This window comes from Onychomys torridus, chromosome 1, assembly GCF_903995425.1.
Source record: "Onychomys torridus chromosome 1, mOncTor1.1, whole genome shotgun sequence".
In the NCBI taxonomy this organism is placed as follows: domain Eukaryota; kingdom Metazoa; phylum Chordata; class Mammalia; order Rodentia; family Cricetidae; genus Onychomys; species Onychomys torridus.
Genome location: NC_050443.1, coordinates 11,763,063 through 11,786,202, shown reverse-complemented (window position 1 = coordinate 11,786,202; position 23,140 = coordinate 11,763,063). Strand labels below are relative to the sequence as shown.

Here is a 23,140-nt window from a genome sequence, read left to right as displayed (position 1 = left end):
AGTAAAGGCGTGTGCCACCACCACCCAGCTTACAATTTTATTTTATTTATTTATTTATTTTTAAAAATATTTTATTTATTATGTACACAGAAGAGGGCGTCAGATCTCATTACAGATGGTTGTGAGCCACCATGTGGTTGCTGGGAATTGAACTCAGGACCTCTGGAAGAGCAGCCAGTGCTCTGAGCCATCTCTCCAGCCCCTGGCTTACAATTTTAAAGAAAGCATTAAGCTTTTTTGTTTGGGGGGAGGTGACAACTAGTCTTGCTAAGTAGCTAGGAATGGCCTGGAGCTTGCTGTGTAGACCAAGATGCCATGGGATTTGCTTAGGCCCTTGTGCCTCCACTCCCTGAAGGTTGCAGATGTGTAACGCTCTTCCTAGCTCAGAAGGTGTCTTCTGGTTTGGTTTCTCTGTGTAGCCCTGGCTGTCCTGGAACTAACTGTAGACCAGGCTTCCTCGAACTCACAGAGGTCCGCCAGCCTCTGCCTCCCCAGTGCCAGGATTAAAGGCGTGCGCCACCACCGTCAAAATTGTTTTCTTTGCTACCTTGCTGATAGTCTGTTTCCTTCATCCAAGTTTCATGAAGGTCAGCATAGGGTCCCCTTTTCACCCTGAGTCCTTAGTGCCTAGAACAGGATCAAATTTCAGATTCCTGCTGAACTGGAGTGGACAGAGGTGGCCTTGGTGAGGTCTGGCCCCTTTACCTTCCTGGGTATCAGAATCCGTACAGCTCCCCTCCCCACCCCTGCATCTCCCCCTCCTCCCCACCCCTGCATCTCCCCCTCCTCCCCACCCCTGCATCTCCCCCTCCTCCCCACCCCTGCATCTCCCCCTCCTCCCCACCCCTGCATCTCCCCCTCCTCCCCACCCCTGCATCTCCCCCTCCTCCCCACCCCTGCATCTCCCCCTCCTCCCCACCCCTGCATCTCCCCTCCTCCCCACCCCTGCATCTCCCCTTCCCAGTGTATAGTAGTGGACAGACACACAGCCACCCCAAACACTTGTTCTCTCCTCAGTTTAATGGTGGTTAGTGGGATTGCCAAACCCCCCTCCCTATCCCCTCCCCGCCCCGTACAAAAATGTGTTTTGTTTTGTTTTTTTAAACAAGAAAAAGGGGCAAAAGCCAGGAATGGGGGAGAGGGGTGCAATCTGATATTTTTCATACAGATTTTTGATTTTTTAATATATTATATATAAAACCATAGAGACCACATATCCCTTCCAAACTCCTTCCCCCTCCCCGGGGGGCCTGGAGGAGAGACTGGGAGGCCCCCCCGGAGTGGGTGGACAGACAAATATAGGAGGGAAAGACATGGGGGTGGAGACGGAGGGAAGGGGAGCGGCCCAGGAGCCCGGAAGGGGGACTGGATAAAAGTTGGGGTTGTTTCCCTCACTGCCCCTATCAGTTTTCACACAAAGACACAGAATTCCCCTTTCCACGCCCTCCCCGCCCCTCCCCCCACCGTGCAAACATGGCTTTGCAAAGAGGTGCCCAGAGCTCTGTGGAACTCTTACAATGGCTGGCATGGGGTCTGGGACCCCTAGGAAATCTGTGTTCCCCTTCCCTGCCCACCCCACCCTTCCCAGAATCTGACTCCCTCCCCACAAGACCTGGTTCTGTTGCCTAGGGGTTCTGGCCTTCCCCTGTTTTCTTCCCCCAACCCAAATCCCTATTACCCCTCCCTGGACTTGGGGTCTAGAAGGGACCTTTGGTCCCTGTCTCCTAGGGAACCCTAAGCCTCTGGACCCTAGCCTTTGTCCCTGGGAGAGGTCCAGGCATCCAACACCCCCAATCCCTGCCCAAGCGCCTGAGGTGTTAGCTGTGGGGGGAGAATCCCGCCATCCCGGACTCTGGTCAATGTCTTTGCTGGTTCCTTGCAGCTGGCAGTGGGTGGGGGTGGGGTCAGATGAAGAATTCTTCTTTCCGCTTATGTCCGTCACTGCCGTTGAGGAAGGCTTCTCTGGCTTCTCCCTGCTCGTCCAAGCCGCTGGCCTCGTGGGTCAGATAGGAGCCTGAGGGAAGAAAGATGCCCCCAGGGCAAAGGGTTGTGTTTGTGGACCCAGGAAGGGGTGTAGGGGAAGGGGACAGGCAAGAGACAGGTCTCACGAAGGAAGGAGGGGGAAGGGAACCAGAGTCAAGTTGAGCGAAGCACGTGACAGGCAGAGAAACAGGTAAAAGCGGAATTAGGAAGCCTCCAAAAGTTCACAGAAGAAAACCCACCCTAATCCCTCCAACCGCCCCGCCTCCGTTTTTGACTCATGGTCTCCACGTTCCCAGATAAGCTTCAAGTGGCCTTGAACTTTGCACACTCCGGCCACTGTCTCCCAAATACTGGGGTTAGGAGCAAGCACCACCACCATCCATTTTGTGCGGTGTTGGAGGATGCTAGACAGTCTATCGATTGAGCCCTATCCCAGGACCCTTCTCTCCTCGCCCTTCCCCACCCGTTCCTTTTCTGATATTATTCCCTTACGTCTATGCTGTCAATAAATCCAGCTATTTGAAGAATAAATTACTCAAAATCCCTCCCCTTAGTTCTACTAAGTTTCAGCCCTTTCAGAGCCCAGGGCCCAAAGCCCTACCCCTACACAGTCTTGGTCTAAAATATGGCACGATTTCGAATCCAATCTGGGGCCTAGCCTCTGCCCTCCTGTTATCCGGAATCAAACCGACCACACCCTTCGATGACCTCAGGTGCCGCCGCTCTTACCCTTCTGTCGGACGGAGCACCACACCATGCCCACTAGCACACAGATGATCAGAAACACTTACCCTTCTGTCGGACGGAGCACCACACCATGCCCACTAGCACACAGATGATCAGAAACACTTACCCTTCTGTCGGACGGAGCACCACACCATGCCCACTAGCACACAGATGATCAGAAACACTAGTAGCGCCAGGATGCCGCCCACAATGGCGTAGGGAACCGATGTCTGGGCCTCCACCACTGCGCCGGGGTCTGTCAGAGGGACAAGGTCGTCAGAGAAGGTCCGAATCCCGCCTACCGTTGCCAGGCCATTAAACTATTCTGCACACAGCTTCGCTCCTCAAAAAATGCCGGCCGCCTTGTAGCCCATTTTCTTTAGCTCCAGTTCCTCCGGGAATCCTTGGCTTTTACACTCGTGGGTCTTCCGTTGCGAGTATCTAGGAACCTCCTCACCTTTTCATCCCTAAGCCAGAAGTAACACATCCTACTCTAGCTTTGGGGTTTTAAAAAACATTTTACTTAATTTTATGTACCCGTGTCTGCGTGGATTTATGTGCACCAAGTGCGAGGACACTGATCTGGAACGTGAATTACAGAGTTGTGAACTGTCATGTGGGTGCTGAAAATCCAGCCCTGATCCTCAGCAAAAGCAGTAAAAGTACACTTAACTACAGAGTCATCTCTCCAACCCCTGTTGTGTGTTTATTGAGACAGGGTCTAGCTAGCGGTTTAGAGCACTGGCTGTTCTTCTAGAGGACTGTGGTTCAATTCCCAGCACCCACACGGCAGCTCATAACTATCTGTTAACTCCAGTTCCAGGGGATCCAATACCCTCATACCAATGCACATAAAATAAAGGTAAATTAAATGTTTTTAAAAATCGATGGAGATGGCCTTGAACTTCTTATCCTTCCTTCACCTCCAGAGTCCAGCATCAGATTTATGTGGTACTGTATCCAAGCTTTATCATACATGCAAAGCAAGCACTCTATTAACTGAGCTACACTTCCAGCCAACACCCCTCCAACCGCCTTCTTTGGTAGACTGGCCTCGAGTGGGTGGTCCCTCCGCCCCAACCTCCAAAGCGCTGGGATAACAGTGGAGTCCCGCCACTGTCAGCTAGCATGTTCCTTTTCTTTTGACTCAAATTGTTCCCCACCCCTGGGCTACTGAACCACGAAACCGACCTCTTAGCTCAGGCTCCGCCCTCACGCCCTGTAGCCAGCCCCGGCCCCGCCCCCAGGCTTGCCACGCTCCGCCCTCACCGTAGACCACAAGCACGTAGAGCGCCCTCGCGTGGCCGTGCTTGTTTGCCGCCTCGCAGGTGTAGGTGCCGTTATCTGCAGACACCAGGCCCGGCAGGGTGAGCGTCTCACCCACCGCCTCCGCTCTCTCCGGCAGAGACTCATTCCCCCGGTTCCAGCGGATCTGGCTTGGCCTGGCCATGGGTAAAAACAGAGTTAGCAACCCAAGGACCTGACTTCTCCAGGAATCTGGATATGCGGCTCCGATCCAGCATTAACTTCGAAGTAAGAGGCTGTCACTGCTGGTGTGTGTGTGTGTGTGTGTGTGTGTGTGTGTGTGTGTGTGTGTGTGTGTGTTCCAATGGTAGGCCCTTTACCAGCTATGTATAAGACGCCAGGTTCAATCCCCAGCAATGAAAGGGGGTGAAGAAGATCCGACAACTCTGCCTGTGAAATGTTTCAAAGGGTAGACACTTGCTGATAAGCCTGATTGTGAATGAGATTCCTGGGACACACATAGTGGAAGAACAATTCTCACGAGTTGTCCTCTGACTCTGCGTGTGCAGGGGTATGCACCCCACACCTCTCAAAAATAAATTTTTTAAAGTATGTATGTGTATGGGGGTTTTTCTGCATGTATGTCAGCGCACCTCAGGCGTGCAGTGCCCGCAGAAGCCAGAAGAGGGCGTCAGATCCCCTGTGACCGGAGGTACAGAGGCCTGCAAGCCACTATATGGGTGCTGGGAATTGGACCAGGGTCTTCCGGATGAACAGCTGAGCCATTCCTTGGACCCCATAATTTTTTGTTTTGTTTTGTTTTTCAAGACAGGGTTTCTCTATGTAGCTCCGGCTGTCCTTGAACTCACAGAGATCCGCCTGGCTCTGCCTCCCGAGTGCTGGGATTAAAGGCGTGCGCCACCACCACCTGGCACCACCTGGCCATAACCTACCTTCTTCCTTCTCTCTCTCTCTCTCTCTCTTTCTTTCTTTCTTTTCATCTCTCTCTCTCTCTCTCTCTCTCTCTCTCTCTCTTAATAAAAAGGGCCATCTTAGTCCAGCGGTGATGGCACACGCCTTTAATCCCAGCACTCGGGAGGCAGAGGCAGGCGGATCTCTGTGAGTTCGAGGCCAGCCTGGGCTACAGAGTGAGTTCCAGGACAGGCACCAAAACTACACAGAGAAACCCTGTCTAGAGAAAAACAAACAAACAAACAAAAGGGCCATCTCACAGCCCTTTAATTGTGGAAAACCAAGGGACCGGCTTGAGGCCAGCCGCTACTGTAGCCAGAGCTTTAAGAATTCACCCCTCCCGAGCCCTTTCATCGGGAATCCGGCTTCACGACCTTTTTCCATAGGACCCAGGAGTGCAAGCGCCAAGTCTCCTCAGCCCTGAGGAGCCAGAAGTTAGATCTCACCTGGGGTTCCCCGTGACAGCACACGTCAGCACCAGCGTGTCTCCCTCCCTCACTACAGCTTGAGAGGCATGGATCCGCGCCGTGGGGGAGTCTGCAGCGCAGGAGGCAAAACTGAGAGATCATTCTGCGGGATGGGGGACCTCCGGGGCGGGCGGCCAGCGTGCAGACCCCAGAGCTACTTACACTGCACATCCAGCACGTACTGCGTCTGCTTGCTGTGTCCCGAGGGCAGCGCCTGGTTCTGCGCCTCACAGATGACGATACCGCCGTCGTCCTTGCGGTCCACACGGAACCGCACGGTGCTCGCCACGCTCCACACCTTGCCGTTCTCCTGGCCACTGCTCACTCCTGCCGGGCGCAGTCCAGAAACGTCAGGCCAGGGGTTCTGCCCTGCCTCCTGCCCCCAAGGTAGGCTGCTGGCCAAGCCACATTCCGAACTATGAGCCTGGCCTATTTCACCTAGCCACACCCCCTGTCTCTCCCACCCCTTAGGAGTCTGCTTTAAGTTTTGTTAGTTTCGCTTTGTTTTGAGACAGGGTCTCGAGTGGTCCAAGTTGGCCTCGCGATGTAGCCGAGGATGACCTTGAACTCCTAGTCCTCCTCCCTCCATCTCTCAAAGGTTGGGATGGCAGGCGTGTGCCATCACGCCTAGCTCAACTGCTGAACAGCGAATGGAAAGCGTCAGTCCGAACCGGTGCGCTCTTCTCCAGGCCCCGCCCACCACGAACCCCGCCCCTTTCCCCAGCCCGGAGGGAGCCCCCACCCCAGCCCGCCCTGCTCTTCCACGCTGCCTGCCTAGCCCTGGGTACCTTTCAGCTCCTTGCGATCGCGGTACCAGCGCAGAACCGCTGCGGGGCGCGACCGCGGAACCAGGCAGCTGAGTTCCACCTCGCCGCCCTCCACCGCTTGCTCTCGGACCTCCACCACAGGATTCTCCGGAGCCACTGCGCAGAAAAAGGGGGCAGGTGTTTGGGGAGGCACCGAGGCAGGCTCAAGTCAGTCTGGCTGCTGGATCCTTGGGACCAATGGGAGCCAGGGTCCCACTGGTGGCAGGGGTCATACGCACAGACCTGAGGTCTGGTGGAGCCAGATGTCCAGGGTGCAGAGGTCTCAGGACAAGTGAGAAGCAGAGAATGAATGAGTGGGGCTCTGAGAGGGGAAGGCCCGTACCTAGGACAGTGAGCGTGGCGATCTGGTGGTGGGTGTCCTCCGTGTAGAGCTGGCAGAAGTAGCCCCCCTCGTCTTCCAGGCGGGCGTCGGAGAGCCGGATGCGCACTCGACGCGGGGAGAATTCCTCCAGCTGGAATCGCTCGTCCTTTAGAGCTGCAGTGAAGAGGGCTTCAACTTGGGGGCTTCTGGTCTCCAGACAGCTACCCTCCAGGACAGATGCAGCCCCCTACCTTTCCCCAGACACAGTTTATTCAACTGTTTGTCCCCTTGGGAACCCATTCCAGCCCCGCCCCCCCCCCCCCCCCATGAGAGTAAAGGCTTTTAGCCCTGTTCCCGGCAGAAGTTTAGATGTATCCTCTTTGAGGTCACAGGTGTCTAGGGTCCCTGCACTCACCTCGGGTGCCATTGAAAAAGAGGGTCTGCCGGGCTGGGTTCTGGATGACAACTATGGACCCATCATACTGATGCAGACGGCAGGTGATCTCAGCCACCCCACCCTCAGCCACTGTCACATTCTCTGTCTGCACTTCCTGTCCCGTTCCTGAACCAAGAGAAACAGATGGGAGAGTACCTGAGATGACATTCAGTTCCGTGTGTGTGTGTGTGTGTGTGTGTGTGTGTGTGTGTGTGTGTGTGTGCGCGCGCGCATGAATGAGGCCCTATGTGTTTATATAAGTGGGGGAACATGGACATGTTCGTGTACATGTGTTGAGATCCAAGGCTGACCTATGGAGTCTTCCTCTAAGGTTCTTCACCTTATTCATTGAAGCAGGGGCTCTCAGTCGAACCCAGAGATCACAGATCAGGGTTAGGATTGCTAAACAGCAGGGCCGCTAGCCAGTTTACTCTGAGGATCCCATCTCTGTTTTTGGTGAAGCTTCCAGGACCACAGACGACTTATGTGGGTGCTGGGGACCTGAACTCTGATCCTAGTTTGTTTGTTGTTGAGAATAGTCTCTCACCATGCAGCCAGCTTAGCCTCAAACTCATGGCAACCCTCCTGCCTCAGCTTCATGAGTGCTGAGATGACAGGTGTGAGCCACCAAACCTGGCCTTTAGTCCTCTCTCTCTCCAGTCTGGAGGGGCGAAACGGTCTCCGGAGGAGCCAAGGCAAGACTGTGTGGCGTGTCTCTGTGGTAGCACAAAGGAGCAATAGCAGCAAGAGGAAGGGGAGAGAGAACTGCCCAGGGAGATGGGCAGGAACCGAGGCTCTGACAGAAGAAATCCCCATTGGATCTCAGAGCTGGAGTTTGCCCGCGTGGGAGGCTGACATCTTTCACACCCGGGCACCCACTGAGGCTCATTGGATGGGTTGTCTTCCCACATCTGGAACATATATAGACCAGACTGGCCTCGAATTGACAGGATCTTCCTGTCTGTGCCTCTCCAGTGCTGGGGTTATAGGCTTACATCATCACATCCGGTTACAAATTCCTTTTCCCTCTCTTCCCTCAATTCTCTCCCTATGTTCCAAGCAAGCCTGGTCTACAGAGACCCTCTGCAAGCTGATTCTGCTCGACTGTCCCATTCAGGAGGCTCACCATCCTGAATCTGGGCCAACTTAGGACTTGCAGTGACCAAGAGAACCTGGTAGATGTAGCCCTGAAAATTCTAGCCCTTGGGAGGCAGAGGCAGGAAGGGTCTGGAGTACAGGGCCAGCCTGGGCAATATAATAAGATCAAAGCTAGGTTATATCAAAAGCAAGACCCTGTCTGAAAAACAAAAGATACAGTTCTCTCTCTGTGTCTTTGTGTCTCTGTCTCTGTCTCTGTCTGACACACACACACACACACACACACACACACACACACACACACACTGGGGTTGGGATGTCTGTAGCTAGAATGCCTGCCTAGCAGGCATGAAACTCTGATTTAGGTCCCCCGAACAGCATAAACTGAGTGTGGTGGTGAATGCTTGCAATCCCAGTGCTTGAGATCAAGGCAGGAGGGTCAGAAGTTTAAGGTCACCCTTAGTTACATAGAGAGCAGTAGGAGACCAAGCTGGGGAGGGAGAGGTGTTTTTGTTGGAACTAATCTAGTAAGAGTCACAACGCCCAGGCTTAAAAATGCCTAACAGCTTCCTGTGTGCCATCTGCCACCAGAAACCCAGAATAGCCTCTTTGAGGCACCTGCCACCCATCCTGTGATGGAGGCCACCTTGAATCGTATGCTGTAACTGAACCCCAGGTGGCCCCAATGTAAACCATGAGAAGTCTGCCCACCTGACTCAATCTAAGCCTCCCACCCACAATCTGAGTAAATAGTGAGTTTCCCCCATCATTTCGGTGTTCAGAGACAAGGTCTCACTGCATAAGTCAAGCTGGTCTTGTACTCCTAATCCTCCTGCCTCAGCTTCCACAATGGTGTGGTTACCAGTGTACAGTACTGCCCCTGGCCACTGCCCCCTGGCTCTCAGCCATCATTTTTCTACATTCTGAGTGGTCTGTCCCACTGTCATGCCCTGGCTCTGTCCATGCCCATGCTATTTTCCCCTGGCATCCCTGTGGCTGGGTGTGGCATGTGACTGATCTGGGGCCAATGGCTATAGTGCTGGATACATTCCTCCCACCTTGTCTTTCTCCCCTACAACTGAACACACGTGTGCACATCTACAGGGCCAGAACAACCCAAGAAGCACACGGAAGAGCGGGACCTCACAGAAGAAAGAGGTCCACGGCTGCTTGTCCTCCATGGCCCTGCCTGAGACTGGTTTTTATTTTTATGAGACAGGGTCTCTCTATACAGCCCCACCTTACCTAGAACTTGATCCATAGACCTGTCTGGCTTAAAAGTCACATAGATCCACCTGCCTCTGCCTCCCGAGTGCTGGGATTAAAGATGTGCGCCACCACATCTGACTTGGTGGTGTATACCTTTAACCCCAGCAGTTGGGAGGCAGAGGCAGGTGGATCTCAGAGTTTGAGGCCAGCCTGGTCTACAGAGCAAGTTCCAGGACAGTCAGGGCTACACAGAGAAACCCTGTCTGAAAACAAACAAACAAAGTCTGGAAAACAAATAAAATTAAAAATTTAAAAGGTATGCACCACAATGCCCAACTCAGATTGAGTTTTTTTTTTTTTTAACACATTAAGAGTTTGGGATTATTTGTGACAGCAGTTAGCCCACCTTGAATAACTATTAGAAGAACAAATTACAGGGCTGGAAAGGTAATATTGGGCTGGGGGCATGGCTCAGTGGTAGAGCCCCTGCCTAGAATCCCCCAGTGAGGGGCTGGGGCGTGACTCAGTGGTAGAGCCCCTGTCTAGAATCCCCCAGTGAGGAGTTGAGGGCATGGCTCAGTATTTTCTTGACCTGGGCAAGGTCATGGGTTCCATTTCCATTAGCAAAGAAAGGAAGCTGAAAGCCAACCCTAACCAGCAGCAGAGCCCCCAGAACCCTCAGTTTCTTTCCCAAGGTAACAGCACTACCATAGCTACCACTGAACAAGCATGTGCTTACTGCTGGAGCTCCTGTGGAAAGGGCACTGCCATGTCCTTCCCATTCGGTCTTCACAGTGTGCAGAAAAGGGGGCTTGCTTGCTTCCTTTCTTTCTTTCTTCTTTTTTTTTTTTTTTTGTTTTTTGTTTTTGTTTTTGTTTTTCAAGACAGGGTTTCTTGTGTAGCTCTACTGGTTGTCCTGGAACTTGCTCTGTAGACTAGGCCGACCTCAAACTCACAGAGATCCTCCTGCCTCTGTCTTCTGAGTGCTCACGCCTAGCAGGGTGGCTCTATTTCAATCCCTGTTTTCCCAATGCCCTGATAATGAATCGGTGCCAGAGACTGATCCCAGAGCCTCACATCTCAAGTCCCAGTGTGTAGGTGAAAACTACACATAGTCAAAACTGTCCAAGCCAGGACCCTCTGATCTTTTGGCCTGCCTCCACATCCCTTCCAGTCATCTGGGTCAATGTCCAGCACTGGGGAAGAGTTATGGACTATGTTGGGAGAGGCATGCAATGGCAAGGAGCTCTATTTTTTGTTTGTTTGTTTGTTTGTTTTCTATCTGTTTGCTGATTTCTCATCTCAGTAGGGTGCCCAGAGGTTCTGAACTTCAGGACTCAGGTGACATTCTTGTCTCAGCCTCTCTGGTTCCAGAATTAGAGATGTGTTCTACGGTGGATGGGCAGTTATTTGATTTTTTTTTTTTTAACTTTCAATTTTATTTTATATGTACAGGTGTTTTTGCCTGCCTGCATGTGAATGCACCATTTGTATGTCTAGTGGCCACAGAGGCCAGAAGAGGGCATCCAAACCCTGGATCGGGAATTACAGATAGTTGGGAGTTGGCATGAAGGTTGGATATGAAACCTGGGTCCTCTGGAAAGCAGCCAGTATTCTTTTTTTTTTTTTTTTTTAAGATTTATTTATTTATTATGCATACAGAAAAGAGCGCTAGATCTCATTAGGGATGGTTGTGAGCCACCATGTGGTTGCTGGGAATTGAACTCAGGACCTCTGGAAGAGCAGTTGGTGCTCTTAACCACTGAGCCATCTCTCCAGCTCACAGCCAGTATTCTTAACCACAGAATCATTTCTCCAGTCTCTAAATTCACGATTTAGTTGTGTGTGTGTGTGTGTGTGTGTAAGTACTCATGCACCAGTGTCTGCACAGAATCCAGAGGAGGGCATTAGGATTGAATATCCCCTCTGTCATTCATCACCTTAGTCCTTTGAGGCAGGGTCTCCCTGAACCTGGAATTCACGATTTGACTTGGTTTTTCCTGTAGCGTGGCAGCCTCCACTTCCTGAGTGCCATGAGATAGATTTGAGGCACCGTAACCATTTCAGCTGTCTTTAAATTATTAATGGCTGGGCATGGCATAGCACACCTGTAATTTCTGCACTAGGGACGCTGAGGAAGGAGGTTTTCCAGTCCATCCAGGGCTATATTAAAAGCATCTCTGCTTTGAAGAAACAAAACAACAAAATAAGCTAAGCTCCTTGTCTCTTCCATTCTGCCTTGTAGTATGTTGTCTGGTATGTGCAGCCCTTGAGTGTCAGCCTGGAGATAAGTCAGATGAGGTCCAGGCCCTTAGAAAATCTTTACCATTTATAAGGAACTAGCCACAAATCAATATAATATTCCATCAGAAGGGGTAGATTCGAGGGATTCCTTCTGCAGGATATGAACAGGGACTGCTCGCTTCCCATCTCAACATTCTTCCACTCATCATCAAGGAAGCCTCATTGTACTGCATGGTTGTTCCCTGCCTGGCGAGATATTCCTGACTTCCTTGCAGCTAGGTAAAGCTGTGTGATAAAGTTTATTCTAATTAGACCTAAGCAAAAATATCATATAGTCATTTATGGGGTACTTCCTAATAAAAGGAGAGACACCTTTTTTTCTACTGGGTCACCTGGAAATAGGATGGCATTGTGGGATTTTGGCAGCCATTTTGGGTTCCAGTGACACAGGAGTGATGGAATCAAGTGTTGGCAGTGTCTGGGTCTTTGGTGGTGATGTGGAGTGGACACACTTTGCAATTCTGGACTTTTTTTATCTTGGTGATGTCTAAACCACCCTTTGGATTTTATCTAATGTCTCCCAGAATGACAAACTCAACACATCCAATCTTCGCATCAAATATTTTCTTCCCTACATTTTTATAAGCGCAGTAGGTGCCACAAACTGCCCACTCAGTTGTCAGGCCAAAAGACGACAAGCCACCCAAGTGTTCGGCCTTTTCCTCAGCGCTAACACCCATCCCTTCAGCAATGTCTGCGTATTTTACCTCTTATACACATCAGAATCCATATGGCTTTGTCTGTCTCCTAGAATCCTGGCCTCATATCTCATCTGGATCTCTCCAGAACCTATTTGTGGATCTCAACTTCCAAGCCTGCCTCTCATGTCCAGGCTAACCTGTATGTAACACATGACTGTCTTGACTTTGCCTCCTGAATGCTAAGGTAACAGGCATGCCACCATGCCCAGATGATATGGATTTTTCTTTTTCATTCCTTTTCTTTCTTTTTTCTCCTCTTCCTCTTTTTCTTATTTGTTTTTCAAGACAGGGTTTCTCTGTGCAGCCCAGGCTGTCCTGGAACTCGCTTTGTAGACCAGGCTGGCATCAAACTCACAGAGATCCACCTGCCTCTGCCTCCCGAGTGCTGGGATTGAAGGTGTGCATTACCACCACTCGGCTGCTTCTTTTTTTAGGTACAGTCTTACTGTGTAGCCCTGGCTGACCTGGAACTTGATATGTAGATGAGGCCTGGATTAAAGGTTTGTACTATTGTACCTGACAGGAGGACTCTTTTAAATTTAAGATTTTATTTTTTCATGATGTGTATGATGTGTCTGTATGTGGGTATGTGCACATGCTGCAGGTGCCCAAGGAGACCAGAGGGTTTGGATCCCTGGAAGCTGGAGCTATAGGTGATTTTGAGCCACCCCACTTGGGTGTTGGGAACAGAACTCAGGTCCTCAGCAGGGATAGTATATGCTTACTCTGTAGCCCAGGCTGGCCTCGAACTCACAGAGATCCGCCTGCCTCTGCCTCCTGAGTGCTGGGATTAAAGGCCAGATCTCCTGGAACTCTGCCGTGCGGGTGCTGGGAATCAAGCCTTGGTCCTGCAAGGGTAACAAGTGACCCTAACTCCTGAACCATCTCTCCAGCTACCCTCTCCCCTACAGGTGCATTTTTCAAAATGGGACTCAGGGGACGAGAGATGTTTCTGTGGATCAAATGCTTGCTGTTCATCGAGAGCGAGGCCTGATTTCCAGCATACAAATAAAGCAGGCTTGGGGGCAGGGGTGTGTGCAGGCAGGAGGATTCCCAGAGTTTACTAGTCAGCTACTCTAGCCAAATTGGTATGCTCCAGGTTCCTTGAGGACCCTGTGTCAAAAGCGGGTGGTATGGGGGAGAGGGGCAGGCAAAGGAGCTCAGTGAGTAAAGGTGCTTGTGGCTAAGATGGACAACCTGAGTTCGATCCCTGGGACCCATGTGATGTAGGGAGAGAACCAACTCCTGCAAGTTGTCCTCAGACCTCCACGAGGGTCATGACACCTGCCATCAACTCCCCCACACATGTCATTTTAAATACGCTCTGAGGTGGAGCGCCCTGGCTGCTTTCAGTAGACCCAGGTTGGATTCCCAGCATCCACACGGCGGCTCACGGCCATCTGTAAACTCCAGTTGCAGGGAATCTCTTCTGTCTGGACTATGAGACAACCAGGCACATGCGGGAGGAATAGGCAAGTGGATCTCCAGGAGTTTGAGGTCAGCCTGGTCTGCACAGGGAGTTCTGAGCTAGCAAGGGTGACTGTGACACTCTGTCTCAAATGAAATAAGTATGTGAGTAAAAGCACAAACCAAGGTGGAGAGCAGCCGAGGGAGTCACGTGACCCGGGCCTCTGGCCTCCACACACGCGCACATGCACAAAAATGTTCACACTCTGACATGTACACACTCAGACACACAAAAGAACCTGCTTACGGTATTATCTTCCATGCCTGCCTCTCACACCCAGGCTGTTCTTGAACACATGACCTTCCTGCCTTAGCCTCCTGAGTGATGTGTGGACCACTATGCCCATGTTAAAATCAGCCAACAGGGCTGGGGACGACTGGGCTTTTGCCCAGTGGTGTGGAGGACCTCAAAGCCCAGCAGCGCCAGCAGCATCCAGCCCTCCCATGGCAGCCTATCACAAACACCTGTGTGGGCCCTTCCACCCCTGTCCTGTTCACTGCCTCTAGACTAACAGGCCTCAGTGTCCCTCAAGCACACTGAATTTGCTCCCCGCCCCCAGGGCCTTTGCATGCACTTCCCTCTGCCTGGTTACTCTCTTCTACTACTCCCAGCATCTCGGGGCTGTCTTCCATGCTCTTTCAGTGACCTCTGACCTCCTCCAAAAGACCTTCCCTCAGCCTCTGTCTCTTTGCCTCCAGAACACTTTCTTGTCTCCTTCCCATTGATTGACGTAGTCTATGGAAATAACATACAGGCTTTACGAAGGTGAGTGTGTGACCCACTGAGGGTAAAGCTCCACACACCCACACACACCTGGTCAGGAAGTGTGCACAGCCCTCAGTCACCAGGCAGGAGGATCAGTGGTTCAAGGTTATCCTCCATGATGTATCTTGTTGGAAGCCAGCTTGGGCTGCAGGAGACACTGTCTCAGAAATGCAAATATGGGGGAGCGGGAGAGATGGATGGTTGGGCTGTTAAGAGGGTCACTTATGACTCTTGCAGACAATCTGAGTTCAGTTCCCAGCACCCCCAATAGACAGCTCACAACTTCCAGGAGCTCCAGGTCCAGGGGACCTGACACCTCTGGCCTCTGCAGGCACCAGTATTTGCATATACATATCCTAACACACATAATTTTTAAAAATAAGTTTTTAAAAAACAATAGCATGGGGGCTGGAGAGATGGCTCAGATTAAGAGCACTGACTGTTCTTCCAGAGGTCCTGAGTTCAATTCCCAGCAGCCACATGATAGTTTACAACCATCTGTAATGAAATCTGGCACCCTCTTCTGGCCTGCAGGGATAACACTGTATGCACAATAAATAAATAAATAAATAAATAAATAGGAAAAAGAAACAATAGCAGGAATGGAGAGATGGCTCAGAGGTCAGGAGCACTTGCTGTTCTTCCAGAGGACCTAAGTTCAGTTCCCAGCGCCCACATCAGAAGGCACACAACTGCCTATGAATCCATCTCCAGGAGACCTGATGCCCCTTCTGACTTCTGAAGACACCTGCACACACACGGCATAATTCACACACACACACTCACACATACATAGCAGTGCAAAATTCACCAGGCATGGTGACACAAGCCTTTAAACCCAGCACTTCAGAAGCAGAGGCAGAGAGATCTCTGTGAGTTCAAGGCCAGCCTGGTCTGTACAGTGAGTTCAAGGCCAGCTAAGGCAACAGAATAGAGAGACCCTGTCTCAAATAAACAAAAACAAACAAACAAAGAACAAAATGAGGCTGGTAAGATGGCTCTGTGGGTAAAGACAGCAAGCCAAGTCTGATCACCAGGACCCATATACACAAAAGAAATAAATGACTATAACAACAAAATTTTAAAAATTAAAAACAGAACATTTAGAGAGCTTGCAGAAGGTGCTACACTGCTCAGGTAGGATCTCGCTTGGGCTTCCAGACAATTATGATGAACCACAGCTTTATTTTGGTTTTCTTTGAGACCATGCTACGCTAATACTCACTATATAGGCCAGGCTGGCCTTGAACTCCTGAACCTCCCACTTCAGCCTCCCTAGTGCTGGGGTCACAGACATGCTCTGACACACGCTGCCTGGGGATCTCATTGTAAAAGCCAGGCAGATCCCAGCTCCAGCTCTTGCCATCCGTGTGACCTTGAGGAAGTGCCCCAACCTTTATTAGCAGAGTCCACGCCATCTGTGAGATGACCGTGATGCCAGAGAAAGCTTTACAGGAGTCAGCCTTGCACCCAACACTCCAGAAGAGTACTCTTTGATGGCTGTTATTAGAGGCTCTGGGAACAAGCCAGGCCTTATGAAAACTAGTCTGCATGGTCAATACTGAAAAAAAAAAATCTTGCTGGGTATGGTGGTACACATGTAATACCAGCAACCTGGAGACAGAGGCAAGCAGATCTCTGAGTGTGTGAGGCCAGTCTGGTTACTTAGAGAGTTTCAGGCCAGCCGAGACCTGGTAGTAACACCTTGCCTCATAAAAATCCCCAAAAGAATAATCTTGTGCTGGGTTGTAGCTCATTGGGAGAGTGCTTGCCTAGCATTTCTTGAAGTCCTGAGTTTGAGTCCTGGTATATCATAAGCTAGGCATGATGGTGCACACCCATAATTCCAGCATTTGGGAGGTAGAGGCAGGAGGATCAAGAGTTTAAGGTTATCCTTGACTAAGCATCGAGTCTGAGGCCAGCCTGGGCTACATGAGACACTGTTTCAAAAAACAAAACAAAACAAAATCCAACCAAACAAAATCTTAACAACTATCTCTCCAGCCCTCACAGCTAATATGAAGTTAGCCCCCATTTTACAGATGTGGAGAGTGAGGTATCCAAGGGGAGTTAGTGACAAAGTCCGCCCTTTCCTGGAGCTATGGGGACCCCCATATCCACCTCTCCCATTTTCCAACTGCTCTCTGCTTGAGGGTGCAGATGGGGTGAGGGGGGGGCTTTTGTTGAATTCCCTCCCCCTCCTGAAGAGTCAGTAAGCGACCGTGTTTCTGCCTGGAATACTAATTGGCCCAAGGCTTTTGTTTCTGGGTGGGGGGGGGGGGGCGGGACTTTCTGGTCAGAGAGGGGCTGAGCTTTTGGGACTGGGGCATGGACTTTGAAATGGTGTTGACAGCCAGAAGTCATCATTGGGGACTGTGCTTGGAGAGGGGAGGTCCTGGGAAAGGGGTTGTCAGGGGACATGGAGAGACTCATCATCCTCCACCCTCAGACTCACAAACACAGGCAACAACTGTCCCAGGGCAGCCCTCCTTCCTCAGACTCATGAGACAGGGGTCCAAGCCCAGCCCTCCTCCCTCAGACACAGGGTCCAGGCCCAGCCCTCCTCCCTCAGACACAGGGTTCAGGCCCAGCCCTCCTCCCCCAGACACAGGGGTCCAGGCCCAGCCCTCCTCCCTCAGACCCAGGGGTCCAGACCCAGCCCTTCTCCCCTAGACCCAGGGTCCAGACCCAGCCCTCCTCCCTCAGACTCATGAGACAGAGGTCCAAGCCCAGCCCTCCTCCCTCAGACCCAGGGGTCCAGGGCCAGCCCTCCTCCCTCAGACCCAGGGTCCAGGGCAGCCCTCCTCCCCCAGACTCATGAGACAGAGGTCCAAGCCCAGCCCTCCTCCCTCAGACCCAGGGGTCCAGGGCCAGCCCTCCTCCCTCAGACCCAGGGTCCAGGGCAGCCCTCCTCCCCCAGACTTATGAGACAGGGGTCCAGGCCCGGCACTCTTCCCCCAGACTCATGAGACAGGGGTCCACAGTGCACAGCTGGTGGATGTTTCCACAGAGACTAAGCAGGATGGGGGAGTACTTCCTGGGTCCTGAGTCAGCGAATACCCAAGAGAATCTCAAGGTCACAGTTCTGGGAAGGTCATAGCCACCCCCTCTGTATCCGTACCCCAGGGGGCCACTGGCACCATGTCTCTTTCCTTTTTCCTCCCCTGGGAAGCTGGTACATTCCTGGGTCCTGCCTGAACCCCCCCTCAGCCCCCCATCAATGGCGGAGTCCGAGGATCGTTGCACAAAGCATCAATTCTTCCAGCAGACCAGCCTTGTGAAGGCGCCTGTATTTGCAGGACCTAGGCATCAGGGTCCCAGCTCAACCTCCCTCAGAAACCCTCAGCCCCTTCCTCCTCAGCCAAGGAGTCTCAGCTTCTCTTCCTTTTCTCAGTACCCAGAAGTACAGACTCCGAGTCACCTCAAACCTCTGACTTAGACCCCAGCCCTCCTCCCTCAGACCCAGGGTCCAGACCCTACCCTCCTCCCTCAGACCCGGGGTCCAGATCCAGCCCTCTCCCTCAGACCCAGGGTCCAGGTCCAGCCCTCCTCCCTCAGACCCAGGGGTCCAGGCCCAGCCCCCCCTCCCTCAGACCCAGGGGTCCAGGCCCAGCCCTCCTCCCTCAGACCCAGGGGTCCAGGCCCAGCCCTCCTCCCTCAGACCCAGGGGTCCAGGCCCAGCCCTCCTCCCTCAGACCCAGGGTCCAGGCCCAGCCCTCCTCCCTCAGACCCAGGGTCCAGGCCCAGCCCTCCTCCCTCAGACACAGGGTCCAGACCCCAGGCGCTCCTCCTTCAGACACAGAGATCTGAACCCTGGCTTCTCCCCTCTTGAAAACTTTGGATTCCTGAACCACGATCCTGCCTTCTGTCCTTTGTATCCCGAGAGTGTCTGGGGACCCAGGTCTTAGGTGGGGGCGTCCAGGCGTGAGTCAGCAGCCTAACACAAAGTCCTCCCTGTGGCCCCACGTTCCTGGGATACTCAGGACTCCCTGGATTCCAGGCACTCCAGGGGGTGAGGAGTCCCTGAAAGGGTCACCCTGAGCGTGGGCTTCCCAGAAGAATGCAAGCTTCAGATCAATTCTGCTTCTCCAGCCTTGGCCCCAGTTACCCTTCCTCCATGAAGCCCCAGCAGCCCACCCCACTGTCCTGGGTGTCCACAGAAAGGCCGAGGTGCCCAGTGTCTACAGGCAGAACCCATGGGTGCTCGGGCTCTGGTGCCATGGGCCATTGGATGCTGGCGGGACTGGCTGCATCCAGCACCCCCACCCCAACACACACACACACACACACACACACACACACACACACACACACACACCCAGAGAGAGAAAGATGCCTTTGTGTCCCCGAGTCGGGGACAGGCCAGGCTCGCACGACATTAACCCGCCCCTGGGCCCTATCCCCGCTGGGTCTAAGGTCTTGGAATCTGTGGAGGAACCTAACCTCCACCCCCACACTCCGGGGACCCAGGCATCCAGTTCAGGAGTGGGTCGGGGTCAGTGATAGATATCTACCAAGACCCATTCTTTGGGGTGAGTCACGATGAAAGGGGAGCCCCTGTATGCCCTAAGTGGTTGCTTAGAGCCGTTAACTGGGAGCAGTACGTCACCCTAGAAGGAAAACAACTTGGGATCAACAAAGTCCCCTCCACAGGGCTCCCCAAGTCTTAATAACCTCTTTCTTCTTTCTTAGGATCTACATTTCAGCTTCCTGCTGTGGGTCCAGTTTCCTGTTGTGGGTCCCCCCCCAACCCCAACCCCATGTGCATCTCTGTGGTCAACTGCCCTGTAACATATTTCTACCTTTTTTCTCTCTACATCAGCCTCAGTCTCCTCATATTCTCAACAGATGAGTGAGCCAGGGAAGATGGATACCTTCTTCTTCTTTTTTTCTTTCTTTCTTTTTTTCTTTCTTTCTTTCTTTCTTTCTTTCTTTCTTTCTTCCTTCCTTCCTTCCTTCCTTTCTTTCTTTCTTTCTTTCTTTTTTTTTTTTGAAAGGCACAAATAAAGGCTCCAGTCTCTCCCACATGCTGGCTGGGTAAGAAGATGTAGGGACCATCGATACTTCCTAAAAATGGGTGGTCAGGGCCCTTCGTAAAGATCCAATTTAAAAAAAAAAAAAAAAAAAGCTGGGCATTGGAGCACAAGCATGTAATCCCAATACTTGGGAGTCTGAGGCAGGAGGATCGCTGTGAGTTTGAGACCAGCAGGGGGCTACATAGTGAGTTTAAAAGCCTTTTGTACATAGTGAGTCCCTGTATGGGGGGGGGGGGGGGGACAAGGGCTGGGCAGTGGTGGCACATGCCTCTAATCTGAGCACTCTGGAGGCAGAGGCAGGCGGATCTATGTGAGTTCGAGGCCAGCCTGGTCTACAGAGTGAGTTCTAGGACAGCCAGGGCTACACAGAGAAACAAAAACAAAACTAAGCACAACAGAAAGAGAGAAAGAGAGAGGGAGGGAGGGAGGGAGGGAGGGAGGGAAAGAAAGGGAACTGGATATCCATGAGAAGCATTATAAATGGGACTCTTTAGGACCATCCTCCCCAAAAGGAGAAACTGAAGCCCAGAAAAGGACAGAGACTGACATTAAACTATGCCAGAGAGGAGGCCAGGACCCAAGCCCGGAGCTCTCCCCAAGACACCACGCTTGCCTTCCACTCATAAAACCCCACAGCATGTAATTTAGAGGTCGTTTACAGAATGGATTAAGGTGCCAGGAAGCAGTGACTTTAACATCAAACCAAGGCTTAGAGACATCTTCCAGATGGTGCCCGAGATTTGAATCCAGAACTGGATAGGGCTGGGCAGTGGTGGCGCAGGCCTTTAATCCCAGCACTCGGGAGGCAGAGGCGGATCTTTGTGAGTTCAAGGCCAGCCTGGTCTACAAAGTGAGATCCAGGAAAGGCACAAAGCTACACAGAGAAACCCCGTCTCGAAAAAACAAAACAAAAAACCAGAACTGAATAGGTAGCCAGCTGAGGCTACAAGGGCCCAGGGGCTGCACAACCCCAGTGGGTAGAGATTTCAATGATTTCAGTACGTCAAGACACTAGAACAGCGCAGTCCCATCATAAAGAATCTTATCTTTCTTCTTCCAGCACTGGGGATTGAACCTAGGGCCTCTCACACGCTGGGCAAATGCGTTGCCACTGAGCCACACCCCCTAGCCCCTCATTGGCGGATTCTAGATACCTATGGCTAATAAGCTTCCTCCCTAGCATACACACAGCCCGCCCCCACTCTTTTTTTTTATTTTATTTTAATCCTTTTATTTCTAAACTTAATATCACTAAGTAGTGATCCTGGCAAGTCTCGAACTCATGTTCCTGCCTCAGCCTCCAGAGCAGGGTTACAGGCGGCCACCATGACCAACCACAGTCTAGAAGTGGAAAGGTGTTAAGGTGCTAAAGACTTCCAGTGTCCTAAGGGCGTCAACGTTCTAAATCACTCCAGGCTCTTTGTTTACTGGACTCACCAGCTCCTAGGAGCCTAGGAGCCTAGGAGCCTGGTTTCCACGCAGAGGAATAAAGAAAAATAAAAATGGATGGAAAGGTACCATGAGTCCCGAGCTCTCACCTGGGAAATTGGGGCATGCCCGTTGCAAAAGAGGGACTGATGAAAGTCAGGAAGCCACTACATAAGTCTACAGAAGAAAGGCAGAACTTCTGATGTTGGCCTCGTCCTCCGCGGCAACCCTTGGAGTGGGGCAGGTGTGACCACACTCAACTTAGCTCTGACATCATCAATCGCAAAGTTCAGAACCGTCACTTGACAGAACTGGGGCCAGGAAAGAGGGCTCCCAGCTCTGGGTCACCTGTGGAGACCTTAGTCCGGCGTGACACCTCCGCATCAGGTATTCTCAGGCAAAGTAACTTGACCCACCCAGGATAAGTGTCCCATGGTAGATATGAGACACATAGGGTTGTAAGTGTGAGTGTTCAGGTGATACTTCCTGACCTTGTCCCCAGCCTCAGGGTCACCCTGTCTTGGGGGTCTTTAGCTTCCCACGGTGAGGAAGAAAGACATGTGGGTGTCCTGGAGGGGGCTCTTCTGTGAAGTGTGGCCTGGGTGTGTGGACGGGGGGGAGGGTTGGGGAGACATTTGTGGGATCCACGTGTGTGCCCACATGCCACTGTTCCCTATCCCACTTCACACATCTATACTGCCGCTGCCCTGCCTGACTCTCCTTTCCAGGAGCAAAGAGATATACTTCGATGGAGGATGCACCGGGAGAGGAAGCAGAGTCAGTCAGGGGACAGGGAGACCGTGGGATAGGAAGGAGAAAGGAGGCGGCTAGGTGGAGAAAGGGGTGAATGGTAGGGGACGAAGAGACAAGGGGATGAGGCAGATGGGGACACGGAGGGAAGAGATTCGGGGTGTCAAGGAGACAGGGAGAGAGATGGTGAATGGGGACATGGAGGGAGGGCAGCCACATAGGAGACGGAGCAGAGTGAATGGGGGGCAGAGTGACCCAGGGAAAGGGGACAGAGGTGGGGGACAAAGGCAAAATGGAGAGACGGGAGAGGGGAGACAAGGAGAAAGGGGGGGGCAGACAGAAGGAAGGACAGGACTTGAGGACTGAGGGACGGAGGACAAGGGTGGGGGGAGAAAGCAGAGAGAGAAGGAGCTAAAGACCAGGACGGAAGGACAGTAGGACCGGCCTGGAGAAGGCGGGCTTGGGGACATGGGGGGGAGGAAGGGTCTCAGGCCCTTTGTCCCCGCGGGATCGGGGCCTGTGCGGGGTGGGGGGGCTGCGGCACGGCGGCCGGGGCCCGCGCCCCCCCCCCCCGCCCGCGGCTCCGGGATCCTGGCCGGCGCTGCGCTTTGTCCCGGAGACGAGGGTCTCCCGCAGCCCCCCCCCCCATCGCATTGTTTGGGCCTCTGCAGGCCCCCAGGCGACCCAGCTGTCACCGCGGCGCGACCCCCTCCTCAGCCCCACTGCAATACGCACACCTCCCTCGTCACTCCGATCCAGCCCGCCGACCCGGCCCCCACCCCCGTCACCCTACCTGGCCCCGCCGCGGCCGCCCACAGCAGCAGCAGCGGCCACTGGAAGCGCCGGGCCCGGCCCATGGTGCCGCCGCCGCCACCGCCGCCGCCGCCGCCGCCGCCGCCGCCGCCGCTCGCTCCCGGCCCGGCACCTGCACCTCCCGCGCCGCCGGCCCCGCCCCCGAGCCCGGCCCCGCCCCTCGGCCCCGCCCACTGCGCGGCCGGGTGGGCGTGGCGTCGGGTGAGGGGCGGGGCCGGGGCAGTGAGGCCCAGACAATGCGGGGAGAGGGAGGACGGGAGCGCGGACAGGGCGCGCACCAGGGGAGGTGGGGGGGGTCGCGCGCAGGACAGCGCGCGGACCCGGGCGCGTGGGCCGGGCGTGAGCGTGACGGCGTCGTGGGAGCCAGTAGGGGAGGACTCAGGAGAGCGGAAGGTCGGGAGGGTCGTGTGAAGGTGCAAAGGTGTGTGTGTGTGTGCGTGCGCGCGCGCGGGCGTAGCCAGGGCGAGTGGGGCTCCCCAGAGGTTGCTGAACCGGAGACACGCGGAAGATGCGTGGGAGAGGCGCGGGAGATACACGGGGGAATGCATGGAAGACGCACGGGAGATGCTCAGGGTTTGGGCAGAAGATGCACAGGCGACCCACAGGGGGTG

At 53.2% G+C, this 23,140-nt stretch overlaps 1 protein-coding gene across 1 annotated transcript; it reads right to left on the bottom strand.

Moving 5' to 3' along the window:
• Nucleotides 1-1,001: 1,001 nt before the first annotated feature.
• On the bottom strand, nt 1,002-22,647 carry Cadm4 (cell adhesion molecule 4). The gene is made up of 9 exons (XM_036189249.1): nt 22,510-22,647; nt 6,937-7,083; nt 6,543-6,695; nt 6,182-6,316; nt 5,556-5,720; nt 5,373-5,463; nt 3,979-4,151; nt 2,837-2,965; nt 1,002-2,014 (listed from the first exon to the last, which is right to left on the bottom strand). Exons 1-9 carry the CDS (start codon nt 22,571-22,573, stop codon nt 1,905-1,907), a joined length of 1,167 nt encoding a protein of 388 aa, XP_036045142.1. The 5' UTR covers nt 22,574-22,647; the 3' UTR covers nt 1,002-1,904.
• Between the last annotated feature and the right edge of the window lie 493 nt (nt 22,648-23,140).

Bases quoted from the DNA above. Each gene is read 5' to 3' on its own strand.
- Cadm4 (XM_036189249.1), bottom strand. From the start codon at position 22,573: ATGGGCCGGGCCCGGCGCTTCCAGTGGCCGCTGCTGCTGCTGTGGGCG. The intron at 7,084-22,509 runs GTAGGGTGACGG...CTCTTGGTTCAG, and splicing joins GGCGGCCGCGGCGGGGCCAG to GAACGGGACAGGAAGTGCAG. The intron at 2,966-3,978 runs GTGAGGGCGGAG...TCCCTCTGACAG, and splicing joins CTACGTGCTTGTGGTCTACG to ACCCCGGCGCAGTGGTGGAG.